The sequence below is a fragment of the Mesoplodon mirus genome, assembly GCF_964341445.2.
Source record: "Mesoplodon mirus genome assembly, chromosome: 14".
NCBI lineage: Eukaryota > Metazoa > Chordata > Mammalia > Artiodactyla > Ziphiidae > Mesoplodon > Mesoplodon mirus.
Genome location: NC_138990.1, coordinates 14391731 through 14418864, shown reverse-complemented (window position 1 = coordinate 14418864; position 27134 = coordinate 14391731). Strand labels below are relative to the sequence as shown.

The 27134-nt window shown below is 41.6% G+C and overlaps 1 protein-coding gene across 1 annotated transcript in view; it reads left to right on the top strand.

Annotated features, from left to right (window-relative positions):
- Positions 1-24113, top strand: part of MRPS5 (mitochondrial ribosomal protein S5) — a 31117-nt gene extending 7004 nt beyond the window's left edge. The window contains exons 4-12 of the mRNA XM_082642871.1: positions 1822-1947; positions 3745-3978; positions 6147-6181; positions 7807-7897; positions 10165-10211; positions 10683-10740; positions 11048-11110; positions 14398-14534; positions 17402-24113. Coding sequence (XP_082498997.1) covers positions 1822-1947; positions 3745-3978; positions 6147-6181; positions 7807-7897; positions 10165-10211; positions 10683-10740; positions 11048-11110; positions 14398-14534; positions 17402-17626 — 1016 coding nt within the window. The 3' untranslated portion in view covers positions 17627-24113. The remainder of the gene's footprint in view (positions 1-1821; positions 1948-3744; positions 3979-6146; positions 6182-7806; positions 7898-10164; positions 10212-10682; positions 10741-11047; positions 11111-14397; positions 14535-17401) is intronic.
- The last annotated feature ends 3021 nt before the right edge of the window (positions 24114-27134 follow it).

The following is a 27134-nucleotide window of genomic DNA, read 5'->3' as shown; positions in this document are numbered from 1 at the left end:
CCCCCTTTTAGTATTAATGAGTGATTTGCTTATTCTGATTCTAAGAGAAACTGTAATTGATTGACCTCCTTATGCCTCCATTAAAAGTGTTCTCACTGTGAACTTTCAAGTTTTTGATGGCATTTATGGATACCATCATTTTTAAGCAATTAGGAAAGAAAATCAGTCTTTAGTGAGAGTTTAGTTTGAGGTTGGTAATTTTATTTCAAACCTGTGGTTCTTTTAAAAGAATCAGTGTCAGTCTAAAGTTTGAAGTTAACCCTTTGCTTTGATCAGGGATACACAAAGCAGCATGTGATGTAGAAGCTTACTTTTGTGAGCTTCAGTTGTGCACATCATCTGTAATAAATGTTTGTATTTTTAAAAACAGGGTACTATATAGCTATAAAGCATTAAAAAATATTATAAATCCAAAGCATTTTTCCCTTTTCATGTTATCTACCCAAAGGATCAAGGTATAAGGCCTTTCAGGAAGCTAGCAGGTAGAACTTTCATTTTTATTTTTATTATTTTTTGAAATTTTTATTGGAATATAGTTGCTTTAACACAATTAACAATGTTGTGTTAGTTTCTACTGTACAGCAAAATTAACCAGCTATATGTATAATATATATCCCCTCTTTTTGGGATTTCCTTCCTATATAGGTCCCCATAGAGCATTCAGTAGAATTCCCTGAGCTATACAGTAGGTTCTTATTAGTTATCTGTTTTATGCATAGTATCAGTAGTGTATATATAGTGTATATATGTCAATCCCAATCTCCCAATTCATCCCACCCACCCACCCCTTTCCCCCTGGTATGGTAGAATTTTTAAAGCCTAAGGGCTCAGAAGAGGAGAATGAAGATACTCATTTGAGTTCTAGAATATGTTTAATATTTCAGGCATATAGATATATGTATCTTAGATTTTTGGCTAGTACAACAGTTGTATGGCTCTGACTCTTTATTAAGTTAGTAATGGAACAATCTGTGGTCATAAAATCAATTGGTGATACTGTGAAAGGTAGAAGTCCTTGTGAAGACAATTTAAATCTAATAAACGACATAGCTATACCAATAAAATTCAGAAGTGGTCAAAAGTAAAGAATCTGAATATTCCACAAGTACAAAGGGGAAAATACTGCTTGCAATGTATGATAGAAAAAGATCTGGGACCCTAGAAATTCACAAATGGAAATAACTCAGCAGTGTCAGGGTCTATATATAAAGAAAAAGGCAACAACGATGATTTAAGAAATACACACATACACATGCAGGTATTAACTATCAGACCGCTGCATACTCATTCTTTCGCAAGTATTGGTTAGGCTATAATTAGAATTGAAGGTGAATTTGGGCATCTCATTTTGAAGGATATACAGAGATGTTTAGGGCATTTACAGAATAGAGCAAACAATCCAAATTATTAAGATTTTTGGGTTCAAATTGCAGTGTTGGTACTTTGGGCTAAGAGATCTGTATTTTGGAAGTCTAGTTACTGATTATCTCAATAGTTATAATGGAGGCAAGAGGGCAGGGAAGAGACCGGTCACACAGTTGTTAAAATGTCTGGGAAACAAATCTACTGGAAAGTAACAGGGATTGAAATATGGTTGTCTGTTGTGGGGGAAGGCCATATTCTGTAAAAGGAGTAGAATCGCTTCCTCTTGGGCTTTCCACATGTAACCATGTGATGTGCGCAAAGAATGTTTTAATTTTGCTTTCATTGCCGTAATGATATGTGACCCGACTTCTTCCAGCCTTTCGTATTCGACAGGAATAAATCAATAGACCGTAGATCATTGCTTGAAGAAATTTTTTAAAACCTATTTCTTTACAGTGACAGCAGATGAGCTGTGGAAAGGTGCCTTAGCAGAGAGCGGTGCCGGAACAAGAAAAGGAAGAGGCAAAAGAACCAAGAAAAAGAAAAGAAAGGATTTGAACAGGGGTCAGATCATCGGTGAAGGTAAACTTATTTATAAAAGCAGCTCATGTGCTTTCTAAGATTTTTTCTCCAAAATTTTACAGATATTTTACAAACTAGAAGCATAAAACATTTCTCAAGAAGGGTATTAGGTTCTGTGATTTTAGGGTCCAGCCAGATGGCTTAATGCCCCATGATTCAGGGAAAGGAAAATCCCATAGAAAGGGATTCATTCATTTAGTTATTCATTCAACAAGCCTTAAGTGCCCTTGTGTGGCATCTGCTGCAAAAGTCCCTATCCTCAAAGAACTTATGATTCAGAGGTAGAAGGTGGAATAACTGGAGAACTGGCTTAACTTTCTCTCTGAAGGGCCAGGTAGTAAATACTTGTTTAGCCTTATGGGCCACATGGTCTCTGTTCCAACTATTCAACTCTGCCGTTGTAGCACAAGAACAGTCATAGACAATACGTAACCAAATGGGCATACCTGTGTTCCAATAAAACTTTATTTACAAAAATAAGTGGTGGGCTAGGGCTTCCCTGGCGGGGCAGTGCTTAAGAATCCGCCTGCCAATGCAGGGAACACGGGTTTGAGCCCCGGTCCGGGAAGATCCCACATGCTGCGGAGCAGCTAAGCCTGTGCGCCACAACTACGGAGCCTGTGCCCTAGAGCCCACGAGCCATAACTACTGAAGCCTGCGCACCTAGAGCCCATGCTCCACAACAAGAGAAGCCACCGGAATAAGAAGCCCACGCACCACAACGAAGAGTAGCCCCTGCTCGCCACAACTAGAGGAAGCCCACGCGCAGCAACGAAGACCCAACGCAGCCAAAACTAACTAACTAACTAACTAAATAAATTTATTAAAAAAAAAAAGTGGTGGGGTAGATTTGGATTGTGGGCCTTACTTTGCCAACTTCTGGAACACATGGTTGTTTATACTTGTGTTTTTTAAAGAATAAAAATAGTGTACTTGAATCAACATTCTTTACTGTGGTTGCTGACAAATTATCTTTGACAGTAATAGCCTTTTGGATGTAAAGAAAACACCTTTCACTGCACTTGTAACTGTTGTGTGTCTACTTGGATGTTTTCCTCCGTGACTTACCTTATATCTTATTGATTTATTGATTTAACATTTTAAACAATCATATCTGTATACTTTCTCAACTAAAAAAAATAGAGAAACCTAAAGTCCCCCTTGATGCCTTTTTTATCTCCCCCAATCCCAGTTGCCTCCCCTAAGGAAACCACTGATTTCATTTTGATGTGGTTCCTTCTGACATTTTCTAATGCTTTTATATATATAAATACCCTCAAAGGAGAATATATTTTCTTTTAAAAATAATTAGATTATGTCATATGGTACCTATTGTCTTATAATTTGCTTTTTTTCACTCAATAATAGGTCTTGGAAATTGTTCTATATCAGAACCTATAGCGCTACCTTATTCTTTGAATTTAGTACAGAGTATTTCATAGGTTGGATATGCCGTAGTTCATTTTACTGTTCCAATATTGCTGGACATTTAGATTGTTTTTGTTTTTTGCCTTTACAAATAACACTTTGGTGGACATCCTTGTCCAAGCACACATATGCCTCATACCTGCATGGGAGTGTTTTTCTAGGCAATACCAGTAAGTGGAATTACTAGCTGTTACGGTAGGTATGTTTAAAATTTTAATGAACAGTGCCAAGTGGCCTGTAGAGTGATTATGTTAGCTTAAGCTCCCACCAGCAGTATCATTATCTATATACACATTGCCTGGCATTTTAATACTCAAGAAATGAATGCTTTTAAAAAATCCTGATTTATGTATGTTTTTAAACCTTCAGGGCGTTGTGGCTTCCTATGGCCTGGTCTGAATGTCCCTCTTATGAGAAATGGAGCTGTGCAGACCATCGCCCAAAGAAGCAAGGAAGAGCAGGAGAAGGTAGAGGCGGATATGGTCCGGCAGAGAGAAGAGTGGGACTGGAAGAGGAAGATGAAAGTCAAACGGGAGCGAGGATGGAGTGGAAACACATGGGGAGGCGTCAGTCTTGGCCCCCCTGACCCTGGTCCCAGTGGAGGTAGCAGGGTCCTGGTTTTGCTTACATTGTGACAGAGAGAGCACTCCTATTTCTGGAATTCTTTGATATGATTTTATTTACTCGTCTGTTTAGATTGCCTTCTTCCTAAAAAGGATTTGAGCATCATTGAAATAACTTCACATTATTACCCAAATGTATTTTATGGAGCACTAGAGGCCTGTAAGCCAAGAAGTATTCCACAAATAGGGGGCAAAGCACTGGGTTCTGGTGTCTTTATTGTGTGGCTTCTCAGAGCATTTGAACATGGTGGTGTGCATTATGGCTCTATATAAGTCATCTGTGGGATGCAGTTTCCCAAATGCTATTGGTCATGGGGTATGGAGCAGCATGGCTTGGGAGTGCTATTTTGATAACAGAAGAAACCAAATAGTTGTCATTAAGCCTCATCACAGTACACACGAAATAAAAGTTGATAATATTTATCAGACTAAATTAGAAAACAAAGTCATCTCCCCACTGCTTCCTGAGTACGTAAAGAAGTAAAAATCACCTGAAATAGTCATTCTTTTTTTTTTTTTTTTTTTTTTTTGCGGTACGCGGGCCTCTCACCGTTGTGGCCTCTCCCGTTGCGGAGCACAGGCTCCGGACGCGCAGGCTCAGCGGCCATGGCTCACGGGCCCAGCCGCTCCGCAGCATGTGGGATCTTCCCGGACCGGGGCACGAACCCGTGTCCCCTGCATCGGCAGGCGGACTCTCAACCACTGCGCCACCAGGGAAGCCCTGAAATAGTCATTCTTGTCAATGAATAGGAGATGAAGAAATAGACAAGGGTTCCGCTGCTTTCTTTAATTTGACTCAGAGAGGAGACGAGAGGTTGAGGTGGAGAGACTCAGGCCAGCATGCTTAGGACTGAGCAGAATGCTTGCATTGGGAGAATGAAGATACGGGAGGGAGAGAAAAAAACCCATAAACTTAAGTCCCTAGGGAGGGCCCAGATTTAGAGTGTAGATAAATGGAGGAACTTGTGATGGAAGAAAGGGCAGGGGACAGAGTCAGGTAAGCTGCGTTGGTAGTGGAAGGAGGGGGTGGGGCCTGTGTGAGCCTTCAGTTAGTCTGTGAGGAGGAGATGGGCATGGATGAGCATGGCCACCAGAATATTTTGATGAAAACGTAGGGTATCTGGGACGGGCCTCAAAATTATCCAGTGGAGTGGGACTTGGACAGAGTTTAGAGGAAAGAAGATTGGCTGTGAGTTGATAATCGTTGAAGCTAGCTAATGGTACATAAGCTCATGTTTTGCTGTTTTTTGGGGGGGGGGTTTGCCTATGAATGTAAATTTTCTATAGTAAGAAGTCATTAAAAATAAAAAAACACAGAGAGTGTTTGAAATGGCTGCTGTGGTGAGAGGAGAGAGACCTAACTAAAAGGATGTAAAAGGCCAGCAGGCAGCAGGGAGGACTTGACTGAGTTGGAGACCATGAGTTTTTAGTGGCCCAAGTGTGTCCCATGCTTTGACTTCTCTACAGCAGCACCTGGCAGGTCAGGTGTGCCCAGACAGCTGCATTGATTCCATCCTGGATAGTGTGGTGGAGAGGGGAAGAGGCGAGGGAGTTGAGGATATTCACAAGACCTGGTGGAAGTGTTGGACTGTGGTGTCTTGACTGAGTGGGAGAGACTGGAAGACCAGAGGGGTGATGGAGAAGGGGAACAGTCAAGAGTCTGGAGGTGCTGGGGAGCCCCAAGGATCATCACCTTTCAGTCACTGAGTGAGAACTGGAGAGGTGGGAGGATGCAGTCAGGGTGGTCTGAGTGGTTGAGTTTATGAATTTAGTGGTAGAACAGTTTCTGGTGATGATGGAGGATCAGGGTGTTGCTTTGATAGTGGCACCAAAATATCTGAGATTCTTTCTTAGTTAAAAGTCAGTGATGGGGCTTCCCCGGTGGCGCAGTGGTTGAGAGTCCGCCTGCCGATGCAGGGGACATGGGTTCGTGCCCCGGTCCGGGAGGATCCCACATGCCGCAGAGCGGCTGTGCCCGTGAGCCATGGCCGCTGAGCCTGCGCGTCCGGAGCCTGTGCTCCACAATGGGAGAGGCCACAACAGTGAGAGGCCCGTGTACCGCAAAAAACAAACAAACAAACAAAAAACGTTCATACACTAATTATATAGACACATTTATCTGTATACCTGTTTCTTTTCTCCCTACAGAAACATATGATGATTTCGATACCAGGATACTTGAGGTGGGCATGCTGAATTAAATACCCAGTTAAGCCTTGGGAGAAGTTGGGATGGATGGAGTGGGGTGGGTGGAGAGGGTAAGGGGAACAGTGGGGAAAAGCCTTTGATGAGTGACTTTTTCTGAGCCACAGAGCTGCTTCGGGTAAGGAAATGATGGAACTTTAATTTCAGTTACTTGATCATATTGGCTTTTCTGACTGCTGCCCTTTTGGGGGGCCACCCATTAAGGTCTCAAAACAAAGCAACTTCAGTGGTATTGTTGATAACAGAATTTGGAGACTGCATGTACGTTTCCTCCTTAAAGCAAAGGTTGCAGTAGCAATTTCGCCTTGAATTCGGTGTATCTGGCACTCAGTTCAGTGGGCAGAGATTGAGGGGAGCCATGGGGAAGGGTAGAAAGCTTGGAGTTACTGTGTATGTCCAGCTCTTGGTGGGGAAATGATCTGCTGGGCTGCTTGTAGGCCCTTGAAACTGAAGCCTGTATCAGGTAACTTGCAGTCACTCTTTCCAGGGTGTTTCCTAAAGTAGTCAACTTCCCTTTGAGCTAGTGCTGTACACTTAGTGTTAAATGCCATATGGAGTAATCATGTGTTGAGTTTGTGATTGGATGTGTACATTGTTTCTTCAGTACCAATTGCATTACAGAGTTTAAGATATATTTACCATGTGTTGAGTTTGTGATTGGATGTGTACATTGTTTCTTCAGTACCAATTGCATTACAGAGTTTAAGATATATTTACAAGTATTTTAAGTCTTTGGGTCCTAGCTTACACCCTTTTGAAATTAATTCCTTTGAAGAACTCTTGTCTATGTGGGTGATTTCCTGTAAGATTATCCACAGGAGTGGGCTTGAGCTCCCTTTTCTTACCTTATGGGAAAGGGGCTGCCATGTAAGCAGTTCAGTTAACGTTTCATAGTTCTTGGTAAATTTATAAATATGCCCCAAAATGCAGACTTTCTTGTAGTTCATAATCAGCAGGTATTTCCAAATTTTCTATTTTCAGTTGAGCCTAACCCATAGAGATCCGGTCCTGTGCTAATTATTTCTATACACTGCATTTTATCATTTCTAAGATGCACATTTTTTCATATTTTAACATCTCTGATATTGGGATGTGATTGATTGGCTGATGGATTGACTTTTGGCTGCTCCACGCAGCTTGTTATATCTTAGTTCCCCGACCAGGGATGGAACCCAGGCCCCAGCAGTGAGAGCGCCAAGTCCTAACCACTGGACCTCCAGGGAATTCGAAGGATGTGTTTTTATAATCAGTTAGTTATAAACTATGTCAGAGTTTAATCGGCACCTTTTGATCTTTCTTGTGGTGCGTTCATTAAAATAGGGTGTATCGAGTTTTACAGTTCCACATCCTTTAAAAGTTGTCTCGGTCAAACTTTCTAACAAGCCTGTGAAATAAGAAGAGAAAGCCTTACTTCCATTGTGCTCCTGAAGAAACAGTCCAGGTGGAGGTTTCCCATTGGAGAAAGTGTGGTGTTGGTGCTCGTGGGATTGAGGGATGATGTGTGTATTCACCACGTGTGCCTGTGTGTGTGTGAGGAGGTCACTCCAGTTCCCTACTTCAGAATTTTCTTAAGGTGTAATATTTATGAAACATTTTCTTTTAGGTGAGGAATGTTTTCAATATGACAGCAAAAGAGGGAAGAAAGAGATCATGCCGTGTCCTGGTCGCTGTGGGGAATGGCAAAGGAGCTGCAGGTAAATGGGGGTGTGATCACATACGAAGAGCTGGTGGTGGAGGGACAGCTGTGGCCTGGGCTCAGCCGTGGAGTCAGTGGGTTCAGGCTTTTTTGACTAATTAAATCTTTCAGCGGCTCACAAACCATGTGGTAAACCCATATAATCCCTTATAGTCAAAAGAAGGATCTTCCTACATCTGCCTTTTTCCATGAAGACAATGAATATTTTAAAAGGCTTAAGACACTATTGTTTATGTATAATAGTGAAAAACAAGGTGGGGGGGAAACACTAAATGTTCCACAGTAGGGACACAGTTACAAGAAGAGTATAGCTATACATTATAATAGTCTATAGCCTTAAAGAATTATGGAAAATTACTTACAAAATAATGGTAAGTCAAACGAACAGACAAAAACCCACTTCATATAGAACTGTGTAATATAATCCCAGTTTTTTAAAAGTATGTTTATATGCAAAGAAAAGACTGGAAGGATTGGAAGGATATACACTGAAAAGATTAAAAATGTTTAATTAGTATGTTTGCCAATCATTTAAATTTCTTCTTGATACTTTTCTCAAAAGTTTCCATAGTGAACATCTGTTTTTGAAATGTATACATGAATACATTTCAAAAGGGAAAGAAAAGTGGAAAGAAAAATGGAAAACTGCCTATTTAAATCCATACTGACACTTTCAAAACAAGTAATACCTATAGATAGTATGTTGCCAAAGGAAACCACTCTTAACAATTACTTTTATATCTTTTCAGAAATTCTTTGTTCCAATATCACCATATATCTTTTTAAAAAAATATATACAAAGGGTCATATTACATCCATAATTTTATAGCTTGTTTTTCTTGCTTAGTATTATACCCAGAGATTTATATATTAGCATAAATGGATTCCCCCTCATTTTTTTGTATTGATTGCATAGTGTTCCAGTGTATGGATAGCATAATTTTTGTAACCTTTTACCTATTGCTGAATATTTATGTTGTTTATACTTTTTTTTTTTTTTACTATTTATAAAAACAGTGAGCTTCTTGTACATGTCATATGTTGTACTTTTGCAAGCATATCGATAGGGGAAATTTCTTGCAGTGAAATTGCCACCTCTAAGTTACATACATTTGAAACGTTAATGAGTATTGCCAGATTGCACTCCCAAAAGGCTGCATCCATTTGTTTATCTGCACCATCACACCCTTGCCAGTCCTGGATAGAGTCACACTTTACTGATTGTAAGTAAGTGACGATATGAAACTTAACTCTTAGTTTTGATCTGTATTTCTTTAGTTATGAGAGTTAGGACACCATTTTACATGTCTGTTGGCCATTATAATTTCCTTTTTGAGATCTGTTAGTTCATGTGTTTCACCCACTTTCTGTTGGGTGATTGTTCTCCTCATTGATTTTTCTCTTTGTATGTTAAGGACATTAGTCCTTTATCTATCATATATTTTGACTTAGTTTTAAATTTTTTCCACACGAAAGTTTTTAAATCACAGAAGCTTTACACCTTTAAATAGCAAGTAAGTTCACCCATATATTCCTCAAGGACTTACATGGTTTAATCTGTTTTTTTAAACTAGTAATTGTAATCCACAGCCCCTTTTGCCCCAGCTTCTCAGATGTCTTGCATATCTCATGGAACAGTATTATGTTACTTTTCTGTGTATAATTTAAAAACAAAATACATTCTTCAAAATAAATAATGGTGATAGCAAATAATGCAAACATTTTCTTAACTTGTGGTAAACCTCATTTCACAGGAGTAAGCATTTACAAACTCAGGAATCGTTGATTTTTATTTCCGGGTTAACTGAAATCTGAATTGCGTTTGAAAGTTCCAGTGAAATCGTGGTTTTACTCTATAGCAGCGTATGTTTTTTTCCCAACTGTTCTGGTTATTTTAATCTGTTTTCAGAATTTGTGAAAATCATTTACCTTATTAATTTAGCATGGTTAGGGTTTTTTTGGGTTTTTCGTTTGTTTTTTTATTCAGTGTAGTTTTATCTAGAAATTTATAAAAGGTAATGTTATGCATCTAACCTTGAATTTCTTAGGTGCGTTCAAATGTAATGTTTCCAAAATGCCCCAAAACAAAGAAGCAAATCTCTGTAGCCTCATGCTTTGTCATTTGTTTTGGATAGCGGGTTTTCTGTGGGCAGAAGAAAAATGAACTACTGTGAAATGTTGTAGGAACTGAAACTTGAAATGTGGTAAAAGACATTATGTGCCAAATTTATGCCCTGTTTCATATTTTTGCTTTTTCTTTTAAAGGTTTTGCCATTGGGAAAGCCACTGAACGGGCAGATGCTTTCAGAAAAGTATGTACATTTTCCCTTTGTTAACAGTAAAAGACCAATAAGCTATGTGCTAGACATTGTGGGAACCACAAAAAAATACTTACTGTCAAAGGTTACTTACTTACTGTCATATACTTACTGGCAAAGGTTACTTATCTCAGAAAAAGCAAATTTAGAAGTGCCTGTATTCTTCCATCATCTCTATCAGACTTGTAATTGCTTACCAAAATTACGAGACAACAGGGAATGTTTGAACACTGTCAAAGATATTAAGGAATTGTTTTGGGTTTTTTTTCTGGTGTGATAGTGATGTTATACTTACGTTTTTTTTTAAATTAAATCCTTAGCTTTTAGAAGTATATACTGAAATTTTTGTGTAAATTTGAAATTTTCCGTAATAAAATATTTTATAAAAGGTATTTTTTTAAATCCCTGAAGAAATGTAAATTCTAACAATAGATTTAAGAAAAATATTTTCCTTCTTTCTTTCAGGCAAAGAACAAGGCAGTTCACTATTTGCATTACATAGAACGATATGAAGACCATACAAGTGAGTTTTAATCTTTTCTTTTAAAATTTGCAGGATTATATTTGTTTCATTTATGTGTGGCAGTATATCTCTGTGGGTGTTTCTGTGTTTCCCTGCTTGTTACTGCATTCTTACATATAAATATATAAAATGTAGAAACAAACTTTCTCTCCTGAGAAGGTTAGTAATGAGTGAAATCGGAGTTTGTTGCTCCTCCTTGGCCAACGCGGGGTGGCTGCTTAGGGTAGTATTGGTTGCTTTGTGATATTTGCAAGGGCATTAAAGCTATACCCCTAACCCTTCTTATGTTTATGTTTTTACCCTCCAGTATACCATGATATTTCTTTAACATTTAAAAGGACGCATATCAAGATGAAGAAACAACCCAGAGGTAACTAAAAAAACTCATAATTTGTTGAAGATAAAGCAGAGAAACTGTACCAATTTCATCCTGCCCTCTATTTTTGCTCACCTTTACCTGAACTCATTTTGAAAACACCAAAATATAAAGGCCTAAGTTAGATTTAAGAAGATTGAGGCTTTTGGGGAAATAAAAAGCAGTCATCCTACCCAGGCTCTCATGATTACAAACACTTCCAGGGGTGATTGTAGGTGGGAAGAGCACTGAATGAATAAGGAACAATAACTGAGTGAGTGAATAGTTGGGTTTGTAGTGGGAACATTGGTTACTCCTAGACAATTCATTGATGCTACTAGATGGTTGTTTTTTTTTTTTTTTTTTTAATTTATTTTTGGCTGTGTTGGGTCTTTGTTGCTGTGCGTGGGCTTTCTCTAGTTGCAGTGAGGAGGGGCTACTCTTTGTTGTGGTGGCTTCTCTTGTTGCGGAGCATGGGCTCTAGGCACGCGGGCTTCAGTAGTTGTGGCGCACAGCCTTAGTTGCTCTGCGGCATGTGGGATCTTCCCAGACCGGGGATCGAACCCGTTTCCCCTGCATTGGCAGGTGGATTCCTTTTTTTTAAAAATAAATTTGTTTATTTATTTTGGCTGCCTTTGGTCTTAGTTGCTGCACGCAGGCTTTCTTTAGTTGCGGCGAGCAGGGGCTACTCTTCGTTGCGGTGTGCGGGCTTCTCGTTGCAGTGGCTTCTGCTGTTGCGGAGCACGGGCTCTAGGTGCACGAGCTTCAGTAGTTGTGGCACGCGGGCTCGGTAGTTGTGGCACGCGGGCTCAGTAGTTGTGGCTCACGGGCTTAGTTGCTCCACAGCATGTGGGATCTTCCCGGACCAGGGATCGAACCCGCGTCCCCTGCATTGGCAGGCGGATTCTCAACCACTGTGCCACCAGGGAAGTCCCTGGCAGGCGTATTCTTAACCACTGTGCCACCGGGGAAGTCCCCGATGGTTCTTTTCTTACAGCTTGTTCAGTTCCACTCAGTTATTCTCATCATCAAGTATTGATTGAACATCTTCTGTGAACGAGGTGCTACACTGAGCTCTGAGGTTCCAGAGATGGACCTTCTTCCTGTCTTGGAAAGAGCAAGCAGGCAGAGTTCAGGGTCATGGAGCTATGCCAGTCATGCCCAATGGTCTCGAGGTGTAGAATTCTTGAACATTCTGATTTGTGTTTCACCTGTGGTTCTACAGTAAAAATGATCTCATATAACTCTAGGTATACTTACAAGGTCTGGATCAGAAGATAAAATATTAAACAGTATTTAAATTTTTCATGTCAAAGCTTCTCATACAACTTTGCTAGAGCTATGGCATGGAAATAAACCAAGAGAAAAAAAAATCAAATACAGTACCAATTGTATTAGTGCGCCAGAACTTGCCTTCTGCTTTAAAGTCATAATTAATCATTCATATGCCAGACAAAAACCATTTATCTTATTATTAGAAAAAGTATTGAGTTGAACACTTAGACATTAAGGTTTAGACCTGTGCTAAGGTGTGTCCCATGTGGTAGTTGCAGCCCGTGTGGCTATGGAGCACTTGAAATGTGGCTTCTGAGAGACCCTGTAAGTGTCAAATACCACCAGATTTCAAAGACTTAGTATAAAAAAAAGAATAAGACATATCTCAAAAATATTACTGTATTGATTACATGTTCAAATGATAATGTTTTAGACATACTGGGTTAATTAAATATATTACTAAAATCAATTTTACCTGTTTTTAAAAACACTTTAAAAAACATATCTGCGAGAGAATTTAAAATCATATATATGGCTTACATTTGTGGCTTGTGTCATGTTTTTGTTAGACATGTTACTTTGGATACATCTTTATCTGAATGATTTTCAAAAGACTGCTACAATTTTAATTGCAGAAGTTACCTTTTTTATCTTCCCTGTCTTCTAATCAAAGCTGTATTTTTCAGTCCTGCCTTTAAGGCATGTGCTGAGGTCCATGCCTGGTTAATCAGAATGTTAAGAGTCTAAATTTGGGCCTTTTCTCTACATCATTCCCACCTGCATTTGCCAGGTGCTGATCTAGGCTCTGGAGATACAGCAGTAAGCAAACAATATCCTGGCTCTCGTGGAACTCGCATTCTGCTGAGGGGAAACATCGGATAACAAGTTCGGCTGAGTGCTTGAAAGCAGCCATCAGGGTCTGGTTTGCAGGGGAGGGCATGGGGAGGGAGGGAGGAGGCCACCTTCACTAGTGGTCAGGGAAGGTCTCTTTGAGGAGGACGTATCTGAGTGAGACACTGAAGGTAAGAAGGGGTCATGCAGGGAGAGCAGGCTGAGGGAAACACTGAGTGCAAAGTCCTTGCGGCAGGAAAGCCAGCACATGGAGGGTGGTGTCTCTGGATGAAGTTGGTGAGATGTCGGTCACAGAAGGCTTTGAAGGCCGTGGAGTTCTTTGTTACAGTCGACCCTTGAACAGCATGGGTTTGAACTGCTCGGGTCCACTTATACTCGGCTTTTTTTCTAAATACTGCAGTGCTTCACGGTCCGTGGCTGGTTGAATCCATGGATGTGGAACCTTGGATATGGAGAAACTGAGGACATGGAGGGCCGACTATAAGTTAGACTCAGATTTTCCACTGTGTGGAGGGTCGGCTCCCCTAACCTCCACACTGTTCAAGGGTCAACTGTACTTATTTTAATTCAAGGGACAGTGCGAAGTGAAGGGCTTTAAATGGGGAGTGATGTGTTTTCTTTGTGTTTTTAAAGCTCTCCCTAGGGAAGGGGTTACAGGTAGACAAGAGTAGGGCGAATGGCTGGAGGGGAAACCACCCAAGATTTAGAGGCCAGCAAGGAGGTGAGAAGGATGGGCCAGTAGCTAGGAGGAAATCTGGGAGAGGGTATGTTACCGAAGCTAAAAGAATTTTTCCAGGAGGAAGTGGATGTCTCTGCTCAGTGCAACTGAGCATTCAAGGAGGGTGAGAACAGATGTGTCCATCGAGTCTTAGTTAACATGGACATGGGGCGCCAAGAACCTTCAGGCATCTCTGTTAATCTTAATAGCCCTGTTTTTTTTGCCCATATGTTAAACTTATATATTATTTCTTTAATCCTTATAACATCTCATTTAAATAAATGTCAGTGTGGAAGTTAAGTAAGTTGTGAAGTGTCACCCAGCTGGGAAGTGGTGAAGCCGGAATGTGAACCAGCGTCCCCTAAACCCAGAGCTGGAAGCTGTGCGAAGCCAGCAGGTGATGCCGCCTGCACTGTGGGCAGTGGGCAGGTGTTTGACTTGTTCTTCCTCTTTGTAGGCTATGGCCTCCGCTGCCACCGGGCCATCATCACCATCTGCCGGCTCATTGGCATCAAAGACATGTATGCCAAGGTCTCTGGCTCCATCAACATGCTCAACCTGACCCGGGGCCTCTTCCACGGGCTCTCCCGCCAGGTAACTTCCCTGGGCTCTGAAACAGAAGGGCTAGTTTGTATTTCATTTGTGTGCTCTGAGACCACCGTCTCCTGGGCTGTCCTGGAGTTGCTCTCAGGCCACCTGAGGACTGGGCATTCTTTGTTGTCTGTTACTGCATCAGGTTAGTTAATCCAGCTGACAAGTTAGTTCATGAGAATTATCCTGTAAAAAACTCCATGGGTGTTTTGAAGTTTTAAAATTAAGTATTTTTAAAAGCCAGTAATTATAATCTGTTTTATTATGGAAAGAATACCTGCTTGTTCTAAAGCTCCAGCAACATAAAGATGTAAAGTAAAAAGAGAGTCTCTTTCCTAATTTCTTCCGTTCCTTTGGAACTGGGGTGAAGCCCCTCAGACACCTCTACTCGAGAGCGGTCTTCAACTGAAGCACAGTCAGTTTTCAGGTCACCTGTATAGGTAGTTCAGAGGGACATCTGAGTCAGTAGGAACATGAACATTAGTAGTTCAGGTTATTTCTCCACATAGATGGGAGCTCTGGGCTCCTGCCCAGCTCACCCCCTCAGCCTCGGCTAGGCTCACAATCACTCCAGCAGTAGGGAGGAAGGGCTGTCGCTGCACGGGGTCCCCCTTCTGGGCTGCCTCTCTGCCAGCTCGGCGGGGCTGGCTTGTGCCTTGAAAGGATGGGTGGACCTTAGCAGAGCTGGGTGAGCAGAAAGACAGCCAGCTTCAAGAGACATTTGCTGACCTCCATTTGCTGAGGACTTTGACAGGCTTCCTGACAGAGTGTGATGGCTGTTTCTGAATAAAGGGATCCATGGAATAATTGTAGCCGTCTCTGTTTAAAACAGGAAAATTAATTGAAAGAAAAAGCTTTGCTTAAAAAACCTTTTTTGAACGCTGTGTTCATGTGTGTGTGTGTGTTTGTGTGTTACTACTGTCTAAAACGTGTGTGTGTGTTACTACTATCTAAAACGTCCTTCAAAAGCACTTCTAAATTTACACTTACTGTTAAGAGGTTTAATTGTTTGATGTAGCTAAGATATTTGTTTTAGATAGGTCATATTTATGGTCAAATAGACCTGTTCTAAAATGCCATCAGCTATAAAAAGTTGCATTGTGCTACTCAAAGAGAAAAAATGACACCAGTGTAAGCAACATGCCACTGGTTATAAGACACTCCAATTTAAATTATTTTATGGCTTTTTTTTTTTATGAATCAGCTCTTCTCTTTCCTAATTTCAAACGTATATAGAATTAGAATAGTACAAGGTGTGCATAAAGTCTGGAAACATGAGACTGTACATTTCTCATGGTATTTTAGGTATTTTAATTACTATCAATAAACCATCCATTGAGTTTATTCGCCTTTTTCTGACTTTTATGGCTACCTTCTGTTACGAATCCCCATGGCTCTCTTATACAGCATCAACAGTTAGCAGCTCGTGGCCAGTTTTGTTTCTCTAAACCACCCCCAACCAGCCCTAGTCATTTTGACCCAAATCTCAGATATCAATATATTTCACTCATAAATATTTTATCATGTATCTCTAAAAGATAAGGATTAAAAAGGACCCGACAATACTACTATCATATGTAAAAAATTAACAGTAACAAGATAACATCTAGTCAGTGTTCATAGAAATGTATCCATTTGTCAGATTAAAAAAAATTTTTTTAATTAATTTATTTTTGGCTGCTTTGGGTCTTCGTTGCTGTGCACGGGTTTTCTCTAGTTGTGGCGAGCGGGTTGACTCTTTAACTGCGGTGCACAGGCTTCTCATTGCGGTGGCTTCTCTTGTTGCGGAGCACGGGCTCTAGGCGCGCGGCTTTCAGTAGTTGTGGCATGTGGGCAGGCTCAGTAGTTGTGGCGCACGGGCTTAGTTGCTCCGCGGCATGTGGGATCTTTTGGGACCAGGGCTCAAACCCGTGACCCGTGCATTGGCAGGCGATTCTTTTTTTTTTTTTTTTTGCGGTAAGCGGGCCTCTCACTGTTGTGGCCTCTCCCATTGCGGAGCACAGGCTCCTGACACTCAGGCTCAGCAGCCATGGCTCATGGGCCCAGCCGCTCCGTGGCATCTTCCCAGACTGGGGCATGAACCCGTGTCCCCTGCATCGGCAGGTGGACTCTCAACCACTGTGCCACCAGGGAAACCCGGCAGGCGGATTCTTAACCACTGCACCACCAGGGAAGCCCTAAAAAACTTTTTTTAATACAATTTGTTTGAATTGGGTTGCAGAAAAGGTCCATACATTTTAAATCTTTGCTGTCTTTTAAGTCACTTTTAATCTGTAAGTTCCCTTCTTTTTTTTCCTTGCATTTTTTTATTGTTGAAGAAATCAGGTTGTTTGTCCCAGTCTGGTGCTAAATATCTGAGGATCCTTAACATCTTCTCTCCCTGCATGTCCTATAAATTGGTAGCTAGAGCTGGGACACGATGAGGTTCAGGTTCAGTTTTGGGCACAGTATCGCACATGATCAGGAGGGTTAGGAAGGCAAGAGACCAGAGGGCAAGGCCCTTCCTTTATCCCATGGGGGTGGGGAGATGAGGCTGAGATGATTCTGCCCACAGCAGGTCACCATAGTTTAGCCACAGCAAGTTCCTCCTCTTTAAGTTACAGACATAAGTTTATTGTGTTTTTTTTTTTTTAAAGTACAATCTTGTTTTTAATCACTCTTAAATAATTCAGTAAGCAAATAAACTTGATATTATATTACCTGGGCCATGTTTCCTGCTGTAGTAATCACCCTCCGTTAATGAATTTTCAAGAGTTGCTACATTTTAATCAACCAAACAGTTTTGGCCATGTAAGATAAGTATCAGGGGTGGACCATGTTAGACCAACCTCATAGACCTAACCTCGTGTTCTCAATTTGGTCGTGCCCAGGAAACCCATCAACAGCTGGCTGATAAGAAGAGTCTCCATGTTGTGGAATTCCGGGAGGAATGTGGCCCTCTGCCCATCGTGGTTGCCTCCCCCAAGGGGGCCTTGAGAAAGGATCCGGAGCCGGAAGATGAGGTTCCAGACATCAAACTGGACTGGGAAGAAGTGAAGGCCGCACAGGGTATGAAGCGCTCTGTGTGGTCAAATTTAAAGAGAGCCGCCACCTAGGCCTCCCTCTGGCCTAGCTCAGCCTGGCATCTCTTGCTTCGGGCACCTGGGAAAGACTCAACCCCTCACACTTCGGATTGTCACTTTTTGTTTTTTTAAAGGAAAGGCCAACCTTACATTTCTTTATTTACAAATAACAAATAATTATAGATTTAATTTATTGAGCACGTCCTATATACCAATTACTGTGATAGGAACTTTACATACATATCTTAGTTAAAAACTACTTTAAATATTCATTTAAACTAGCAAATTAGGGAGGCAGGGTTTCTAGTCTGACCTAATAAGAAATAATATGCAGTCAAGCTCTAGTTACTTGACTGTAGTCACACAGCTAGAAAGTAGAGGAAAATGGGCAAACTTTGTTCTTTTTGACTCTAGAAATTCTCCTTTTTAGTAAACCTCTTTGTATCGATGTTTTAGTGGTTGCTCTAGGTATTATGTTATACCTATATCACTTATCACCAGTCTGCTGGTGTTGACTTTTTACCAGTTTGAGTGAAGTATAGGAATCTTACTTCCCTTTAAACCCCTTTACCCTCACCTGTTTCTATAATTGTTTTAAAATTTCCTCTGCCTATACTGAGAACCACATTAGACAACGTTATAGTTTTGCTTCAACCATGAAACTTAATATAAAAAACTAAAGAAGAAAAAAAACAGCCTATTGTATTTACCCATGTTTTTGCTCTTTCAGTCGTTCGTTCTTCTTTCCTGATATTCCGAGAGTCCTTTTGTCATTTTGAGTGGGGAAAAGCCAAGATCCCCTCCTGTGTGTCTCCTTAACTCTCACAGTACTACCACACTCCCGGCACTTCTGACAGCAGATGTGGGGGGTTTCCCCTCACCAAGCAGTCCTCTGCAATACCAGCTGCATGTCCTACAGTTTAACTCAGTTCTGACACTGTCTACCTGGAGGTAACATCAAATTCCACTGGTTAAAGGCTCAGTCCCACAAGACTGCCCCCACCCCACTTCACACCAATTGCAGGTCTGGTTGTCACCTGTGCTTCTGACTCATCAGCTGTAAATCAGAGGTTCCCATGACTCCCTCGTTGTGTTTGATTAATTTGCTAGAGTGGCTCACAGAACTTAGGAGTACAGTTTATTTATTGCCTACCAGTTTATTATAAAAGGATATGATAAAGGATACAGATGAACTTCCAGATGGAAGAGAGACAGAATTTTAAAATTTTCATGAAGTCTAATTTGTCTGTTTTTCTTTTGTTGCCTGTATCTTTGGCGTTCTATACAAGTAATTATTGCTAAATCCAGTGTCGTGAAGCTTTTGTCCTATGTTTTCTTCTAAGAGTTTTATAGTTTTGGGTCTTACATTTAGGCCTTTGATTTCTTTTGAGTTTGTTTTTGTGTATGGTGTTAGAGATCAACTTCATTCTTTTGCATGTGGATATCCAGTTTTCCCAGCAACATTTGTTGAAAACACTGTCCTTTCCCCATTGAATGGTCTTGGCACCTTTGTCAAAAATCATTCAACCATATATACAAAGGTTTATTTCTGGGCTCTCTATTCTATTCCATTGGTTTACATGTCTGTTTTGGTGACTATACCTTTGTTGGATATTTTGAAATCAGGAAGTATGAGTCTTTCCGTTTTGTTCTTCTTTTTCAAGGTTGTTTTGGCTAGTCAGGTGTCCCTTGAAATTCCATATGAATTTTAGGATGGGTATTTCTGTTTCTGCAAAAAATATCTGTGGGATATTGATAGGGATTGCACTGAATCTGTAGGTCACTTTGGGTAGTATTGACATCTTAACAATATTAAGTCTTCCATTACATGAACGTGGGTATGTGTTCACTTACTTACATCTTCTTTAATTTCTTTTAGCAATGTTTTATAGTTTTCATTGTACTTTCACTTCCTTGGTTAAATTAATTCCTAAGTATTTTATTCTTTTTGATGCCATTTTAAATGAAATTGCTTTTGTAATTTCCATTTGATAAGGGATATTGGTCTATAGTTTTCTTGTAGTGTCTTTGGCTTTTCTATCAGGGTAATGTTAGTCTCATAGAATGAGTTAGGAAGTATTCCCCCCTCTTCAATTTTCTGGGGAAAGTTTGAGAAAGATTAATATTAATTCATCTTTATATGTTTGATAGAATTCAACAGTGAAGCCACCAGATCTAGGGGTTTTCTTTGTCAGGAGATTTTTGATTACCTACTTAATCTCCTCAGTAGTTAATAGGTCTATTCATATTTTCTATTTCTTCATGATTTAGTTTTGGTAGGTTTTGTGTTTTTATGAATTTGTTAATTTCATCTAGCTTACCCAATTTATTGGTGTACAGTTGTCCAGTATACTCTCTTATAATCCTTTTTATTTCTATAGAATCAGTATTAACAACCTTACTTTTATTTCTAATTTTTTAGTAATTTGAGTCTTCTCTCTTTTTATTCTTAGTCCATCGAGCTAAAGGTTTGTCAATTCTGTTGATCTTTTCAAAGAACCAACTCTTGCTTTCATTGATGTTATTCAATTATTTTTCTATTCTCTATTTTGTTTATCTCTGCTCTAATCTTTATTATTTCCTTCTTCAAGTTTTGGGTTTAGTTTATTCTAGTTCCTTAATTTATAAATTACGTTGTCAATTTGAAATCTTTCTTGGTCTTCAGTGTAAGCATTTATAGCTGTGAAATTCACCCTTTGCACTGCTTTGTTGTGTCCCATAAATTTTGGTATGTTGTATTTTCTTTTTTATCTATCTCTAAGTATTTCTAATTCCCTTTGTGATTACTTTTTTGATTTATTGATTGTTTAAAGTGTGTTGTTTGATATCTACAAATTTCCAAGTTTTCCTTTTGTTATTGACTTCTGACTTCTTGTTGTGGTTGGATAAGTTACTTTTTATAATAGTTATCTTTTAAAACCTGTATGACAGTTTCTGGCCTAACATATGATGTAGCCAAATTTTCTGATGAGATCTGCTGGTAGTTTTAATGAGGATCCCTTGTATGTGATGATTTACTTCTTGCCTCTGAAGATTGTCTCTTGGTGCTTGTCCTTTGAAAATTTGATTATAATGTGTCTTGGTGTGGATCCCTTTGAGTTTATCTTACTTGGAGTTTATATTTTAGATGTTTATATTCATGTCTTTCATCAAATTTGGGAAGTTTTCAGCCATTACTTCTTCAAGTGTTTTATTCTCCCCTTTTATCTTTTTCCTGGGAGTCCCACAATTTGCGCGTTGATCTGTTTGATGCGGTCCCACAGGTCCCTTAGCGCTGTTCATTTTTCTTCAATCTTTTTCTTTCTGTTCCTCAGATTGATAATTTCTGTTGTCCTGTCTTTAAGTTAATTGACTCTTTTGCCTGCTCAAACCTGCCTTTTAATCCCTTTAATAAAAATTTCCATTTCAGTTATTAAAATATAGCTACAGAATTTTTTTGTTTGCTTCGTTTTAGGTGTTCGATATCTTTATTGGTGTTTCCATTTTGTTCGTACATTGTTTTTTTTGGTTTTGTCCCCATCTTCCTTTAGTTCTTTGAGTGTCTTTAAGACAGTTGTTTTAATGTCTTTGTCTATTAGATCTGCCATTAGGTCTTTCTCAGGGACAGATTCAAAAGTAGACATTTTAATCTAATAATGTGGTAACTCCAGAAATCAGATTCTCCTCCTTCCCCAGGGTTTGATGTTTTTAAATGTTTTAAATTTATGTATGTATGTATTTATATTGTTGTAGGTTGCCTCTATGTCAAGAATATGGCAAGATGTAAACTTAAGGTCTTCTCAGGTCTTTTCTGAGTCTGTGCCTTTCCCTGGGTATGAATGGTCACTTTATAATGTTCCTTGTATATGCAGCTCCTTTTGAACCTCCTACTCTTTAATGTGTGACCCCCAAAAGGTGAAAAAGAGAAAAATGAAGAGAAGGGGAAAAGGGCATTATCCCTTTAAATCCCCTTAGAGTCACTTCAGCTGGAGGTGGAGGGACTTCGAGCAGTTGTGGGAGGTGCAGCAAAATTAGCCACCAGCCTTTTTGTCTACACCTCTGTGATCAGAGGCAGCAATCAGTGATCAGAGCAGAGATCCCTGGTATTTGGGGGACAGGGTCCTTTTTGCTCACCCTGGCTTCAGCAGGCTGTGTGCAGGCTGCTCCAAGGACACTTGCACAGCTGCCTGCCACGTGGCTTAAAGCAGGGGTGGGTAGCTGCTACTGTGCTGAGTGATGAAACTGACCAAAATTAGCCACAATTTACCACTCATGCATTTCCCTGAAAGTCAGAAACCTTCAATAGACTCCACCATTCCAAAACAGTTACATCAGATTCTGCCAGCACAGTTGTTATTTAGATGGGGAGACAGATTACAAGTGCCTCCTGCAACCAGAGGGTTCTGAGAACCCTTTCTTGTTGCCCTTGTTCTCTGTTTCTATTGTTGTCTTCCACCCCTGTCTGCTTTGTGTTGTTGTAATTGAGCATTTTATATGATTTCATTTTCTCTCTCAGCATGTCATTATACTTTTGTTTTTTAGTGGCTGCCCTAGAGTTTCCAGTATAAACTTACAACTAATCCAAGTCCACTTTCGAATAACACTGTACCACTTCGTGGGTAGTGCAAGTACCTTATAATAATAAAGTATTTCTAATTCCTCCCTCTCGTCCCTTAATGTCATTCTTTTCACTTATACATAATTTATAACCAATGATACACTGTGACTATTTTTATTTTGAACTAACCGTTAATGTTAGATACCTAAGAAAACATTTTTATTTTTCCTTCACTTATTCCTTCTTTAATGCTTTTCCTTTCTTTAGGCAGACCTGAGTTTCTGGCCTAGATCATTTTCCATTTTTCTGAACAGCTTCTTTTAACATTTCTTGAGAGGCAAGTCTACTTGACAAATTGCCTAATTGTTATTTGTCTGAGAAAGTCTTTATTTCTCCCTTGCTTTTGAAAGATAATTTTACAGGATACAAAATTCAAGGTTGGTGAGATTTTTTTCCCCTCAACACTTTAAACATTTCACTCCACTCGCTTCTTACTTGCATGATTTCTGAGGAGAAGATGGATGTAATTCTTATCTTTGCTTCTCTATGGGTGAGATATTTTTTCCTTTGGCTTCTCTCAAGACTTTTCTTTACCTTTGATTTTCTGCAATTTCAGAGGGTACTTTTTTTTTTGGCCATGTGGCTTGTGGGATGTCAGTTCTGTAACCAGGGGTTGAACCCGGGCCACAGCAGTGAAAGCCCGGAATCCTAATCACTAGGCCATCAAGGAACTCTCTGATTTTTTGCAATTTCAGACTTCCACATATATGGTCAAATGATTTTTGACAGACTCCAAGGTAATTCAAGGAGGAAAAGAATAGTCTTTTCAACATTTAGTGCCTGGAACCCTTGGATATTCATATGGAAAAGAAAAAGCTTGACCTTACTTTAGGCTACACACAAAAGTTAACTCAAAATGGATCATAGACCTAAATATAAAAGTTAAGTCAATAAAATTTCTAGAAGATAATCTTGAAGACCTCAGGGTAGGCAATAACTGATGTCTTAGGAACACAAAAATATAAATCATAAAAAAGATACATTGGTAGACCAGTTTTCATAAAAAATAAATGTTCTGCTTCTCAAAAGACAGAAAAAGAAAACAAAAAGAGAAGCCACAGATTGGGAGCAAATATTCACAACACATACAACTGACAAAGGACTTGTATCCAACTTGGGTCATGCATCCCTCTGACAATATGTACACTTGCTTCTCATTATTTGTTCTGTACTGTGAATTTGCCAACTTGCTAATACTCATTTGTACCCCTGAAGTGGATCCTTATGGTACTTCTGGGTCATTTGTGGACATGTGCAGAGTACTTGGGAGTTTGAGTTGCCAGATGTGCACATTCTGGCTGAGGTTGAACAAGGTGATGCTCTGCTTTCGTGTTTCAGCCCTCGTCCTGTAGCCGAGTATCCTTTTCACGGTCTGTTTAGCGCCATGTGTTTTGCATTTTTGTGCTTTTTGTTGGTGATTTTACTTTTTAAAATGGTGCTCAAGCACAGTTCGTGCTGACTAGTGTCCCTAAGCGCAAAAAGGCTGTAATGTGCCTTATGGGGAAAACACCTGTGTTAGATAAGCATTCAGGGATGAATTATAGTGCTGTTAGTCATGAATTCAGTGTTAAGGAATCAACCAAATACATCAAATAAGGTGTCTTTAAACAGAAACAGATAAAACAAGGTGATGTATTTGCCAACTGGTGAAAATGTAGTGACCATAGGCTTATAGAACCTAATGCTGTATTTATCCTAGGAGGAGTACTTCAGTATTTACTAAGCCAGTGTTTGTGGTGACTTTATAGAAGCTAGTTATTGTGAATAATGATAATCAAATGTGTATCTGCTATGTATATGTGAAGCATTGCTCTGTTGCATTCAAGATTTCAAAGCTGTTATTTATTTGATGATTGGAGGGAAATTATTTTTAACCCCAAATTGTATACGCTGCTGAACTATTAATCAAGTGCAAAGGTAGAATAAAATATTTTCAAACACAAGCAGTCTAAAAGCAATCACCTCAGTCCCCATTGAACTATTTCCTAGGAAGTAACTAAAGCATGTGCTCCCCCAAACGAAGGAGTGAGCCAAACAAGGGGCAAGGGTTGTATGGACCACAGGAAACCAGAGAGCAACGTGGCAGGGAGATGAGGGAACATGCAGGGTGATGATGAGGGGACAGCTGGGCACAAGGTCCCAGCAGGACAACCAGTTCAGATTGCAAAGGTCTGGGAGAGACTTACTAACGTCAAAAAAACTGAGGGAATATCCGACACATCTCACAACTTGAGAGATTTAGAAAACTGCTACAGTATTTTGGTTGAATTAATGATAATAGAAAAAATAAACCCCTCCCCTTTAAAAACAAACACAAAACAAAAAAACCACAGATATTAACCCTATGGGAAATAAAAAAATTATTTTAAGGAAAAGAAAAGTAGCCATGTTACCGACACTTTGGATTCAGGACCCAACAGAGGTCCTTCTGTCCGGCATCACTTGTGCCAGTAGAACGAGAGGGAGTTCCATTCGGAAGCGAAGGGAAGTTTTGTTCTCTGGTAAAAGAATGGAGAGGTGTGAGCGGCCTCGAAAGGCTATGGGCCGGGCTGGTCAATCAGGTTCTCTTCCATGGAGGGCGGGGTGGGCTCCTGCAGGTCCAGCGCAGGCGCATTGCTCACGGCACTTAACACTGAAGGGCGGGGCAACGTCTCTGCACGCCGCCCGCCACCGCCATGTTGGATTGAGTGTCTTGTGCGCCGTCTGCACACGGCCTGCCGAGCTGAGGTGTCAGGCGCAGCCCCTGGCTGTTGGAACTCTGTCTGAAGTGCCGGGTGCGAGGCCTCTGCACGAGGCACCCTTTGACCAAGTAACACCAGACTAAGCACAAAGGAAAAGAGAAGAGGAAAAGAGATTAGGCTTTATTATTCAGATTCTGTTTTTATATACTAGGAATTGTTAATGAGCTTTGCCAGTGACGCTAGTGCCCACCCTCTGGGCAAGTGACAGGAGAGCCGTCTTGCATGTCGCTTTGGTGCCCTTGTCCCGGGCACCTCTCCCTGCCTCCTGCCAACTCCGGACCCCGGCGGCTTCTGCAGCCGCGTCTGTTCCTGTTCACAGCTGTTCTGGGAAATGACTTCTCTGGGCCCAGGAGACCGGAGCTCGCGGAGTCCAGCTGGGGCTCCTTACTGCTCCTCAGGGTTGGGGGTGTGAGGGGGGCGTCCATTCCCTGTGGGTCTGTTCTCTCACCCCAGCGGGAAGAAGAGTCTCCTTGAGAGAGAGGTTTCGGGGCCGGGAAGGATGGGATCCTGGTGGCCAAACACCCTTAAATCCTTCCTTGCAGATTTTCAGGGTCTCCTGCTAAAATGCAACATCCTCGGGGCCGTAGTCCCTTTAAGCCCCGAAGGTGAACGGGGGCAGCTGAGAACCTGTATGGAGCTGGGGGAGCCGGGGAGGCAGGTGCTCGAGGGGACGGGGGAAGGTGGGGAATGCGATGCTTCTTTGGGGATGGCTCCTTCCCTGCCTGGGCGCCCGCTCAGCCTGCCTGCTTCAGGGCTGGGCTCAGCCTCTCAGCAGCGGCCTCCGCGGGGCGTGATCCAGAGGCTGCGGCGTGGAAGCGGTGATCACACCTGCCTGGTAGGATCGCCGCGAGGTGACGGCAGAGAACACGTGGGGAGCTGTTAGCTTCCGTCCCACTGGGGATGCACGCCAGCCACTGGGGGCCCTCGTGTGGATCCCAGGAGGGAGCAGAGACGAGCGGGTGGTGAGGGGGCAGGATGGGGCCCAATGGTGACCACGTGGCAGCTTCCTCTCCCCCTAACCCTCCCCCACCTCCCTGCCTGGTGAGGCCAGAGTCCCCTGCGTCTTCCATTACCGCTGAGGGCTGTGCCGGGCCACGGAGGACACCCTGTCGCGAGACCCGCGAAAGGGTCCAGGATCCTTCCCCTGTTAGAGTCAGAGGCCAGAAATCCACCTGACTTAGGAGAGTGGGGCGAAGGGCGGGCAGCCCTATCAGAGCATCTGGTGGAAGAGGCCCGCTCCCCAGGCACGCTGTCTCGGGGTGCATTCCAGGCGTTGTTTGCCCAAGGCAGGGCACAGGCCGAGACTGGAGGCCCCTGCCCCACTTTCAGAAGTGAGGGCTTGGCAGAAATATGCTGTCTGTCCACCTGCACTTGCCCTGCCTGCCATCCCTTCCCGACCTGGGCGATAGGAATGAGTTCCACGGGGGGCCCTTGGGACCAATTCACTTCTTCCTCCTGGGAGCTGCTGAGAGCTCCTCGGTCCTTCTAGCCTCCCTGTATCCTGCTGGGGGGTGGGTAGGGCGAGCATCTGCAGAGAAGCAACCAGTCAGGGCATCTGCCTGTGAAGTGGGGGTGGGCGAGGTGCGTGTAGGTTTAAGTAGCACAGGCCGGCAGTGTGGAGAGCAGGACACGGGGAGCAGGCTGGGTGTGGGGACGCGTCGGCAGCGTCACAGACGTTCGTGGTACAGTGTTCGAAGAGTGGGCTGGGTGATCTGTGCATGGCTCTCAGGGACGGCCGTGCCCCTCCCGAGCCGCTGGTGGATGCTGTCCTGTGATCCGCAAGGTTGTCAGCCGTTCTTACCCCAGAAACTGAAGCCCGCAGGGCAGCTGGTGGGCCCCAGAGCCCGGGCACGGAACCTCCACGCTCACAGGGATGGCTCTTTTTGACCTCCTGCCCTGTCGTCAGTGCAGGTTGCTAATTTAGCCCCTCTCTCTGTTCTGCCTCAGTGCAAGTGGCAGAAAGTGGTGGGATATCTTCAAAGAGGAAGACGTAACGCTCTCAAGTTCCTGTCAGTGGACACTTAGATTGTTTCTGTGTCTTGGCGACTGTAAACAATGCTGCAGTGAACATGAGGGTACAGGTGTCTCTCTAGGATAGTGAGTACCTTATGCTAAGTGAAGTCAGTCAGAGAAAGTGCATGATCTCACATATGGAATCTAAAACAAACAAACAAACCAAAACTAGCTCATAGAAACACATCAG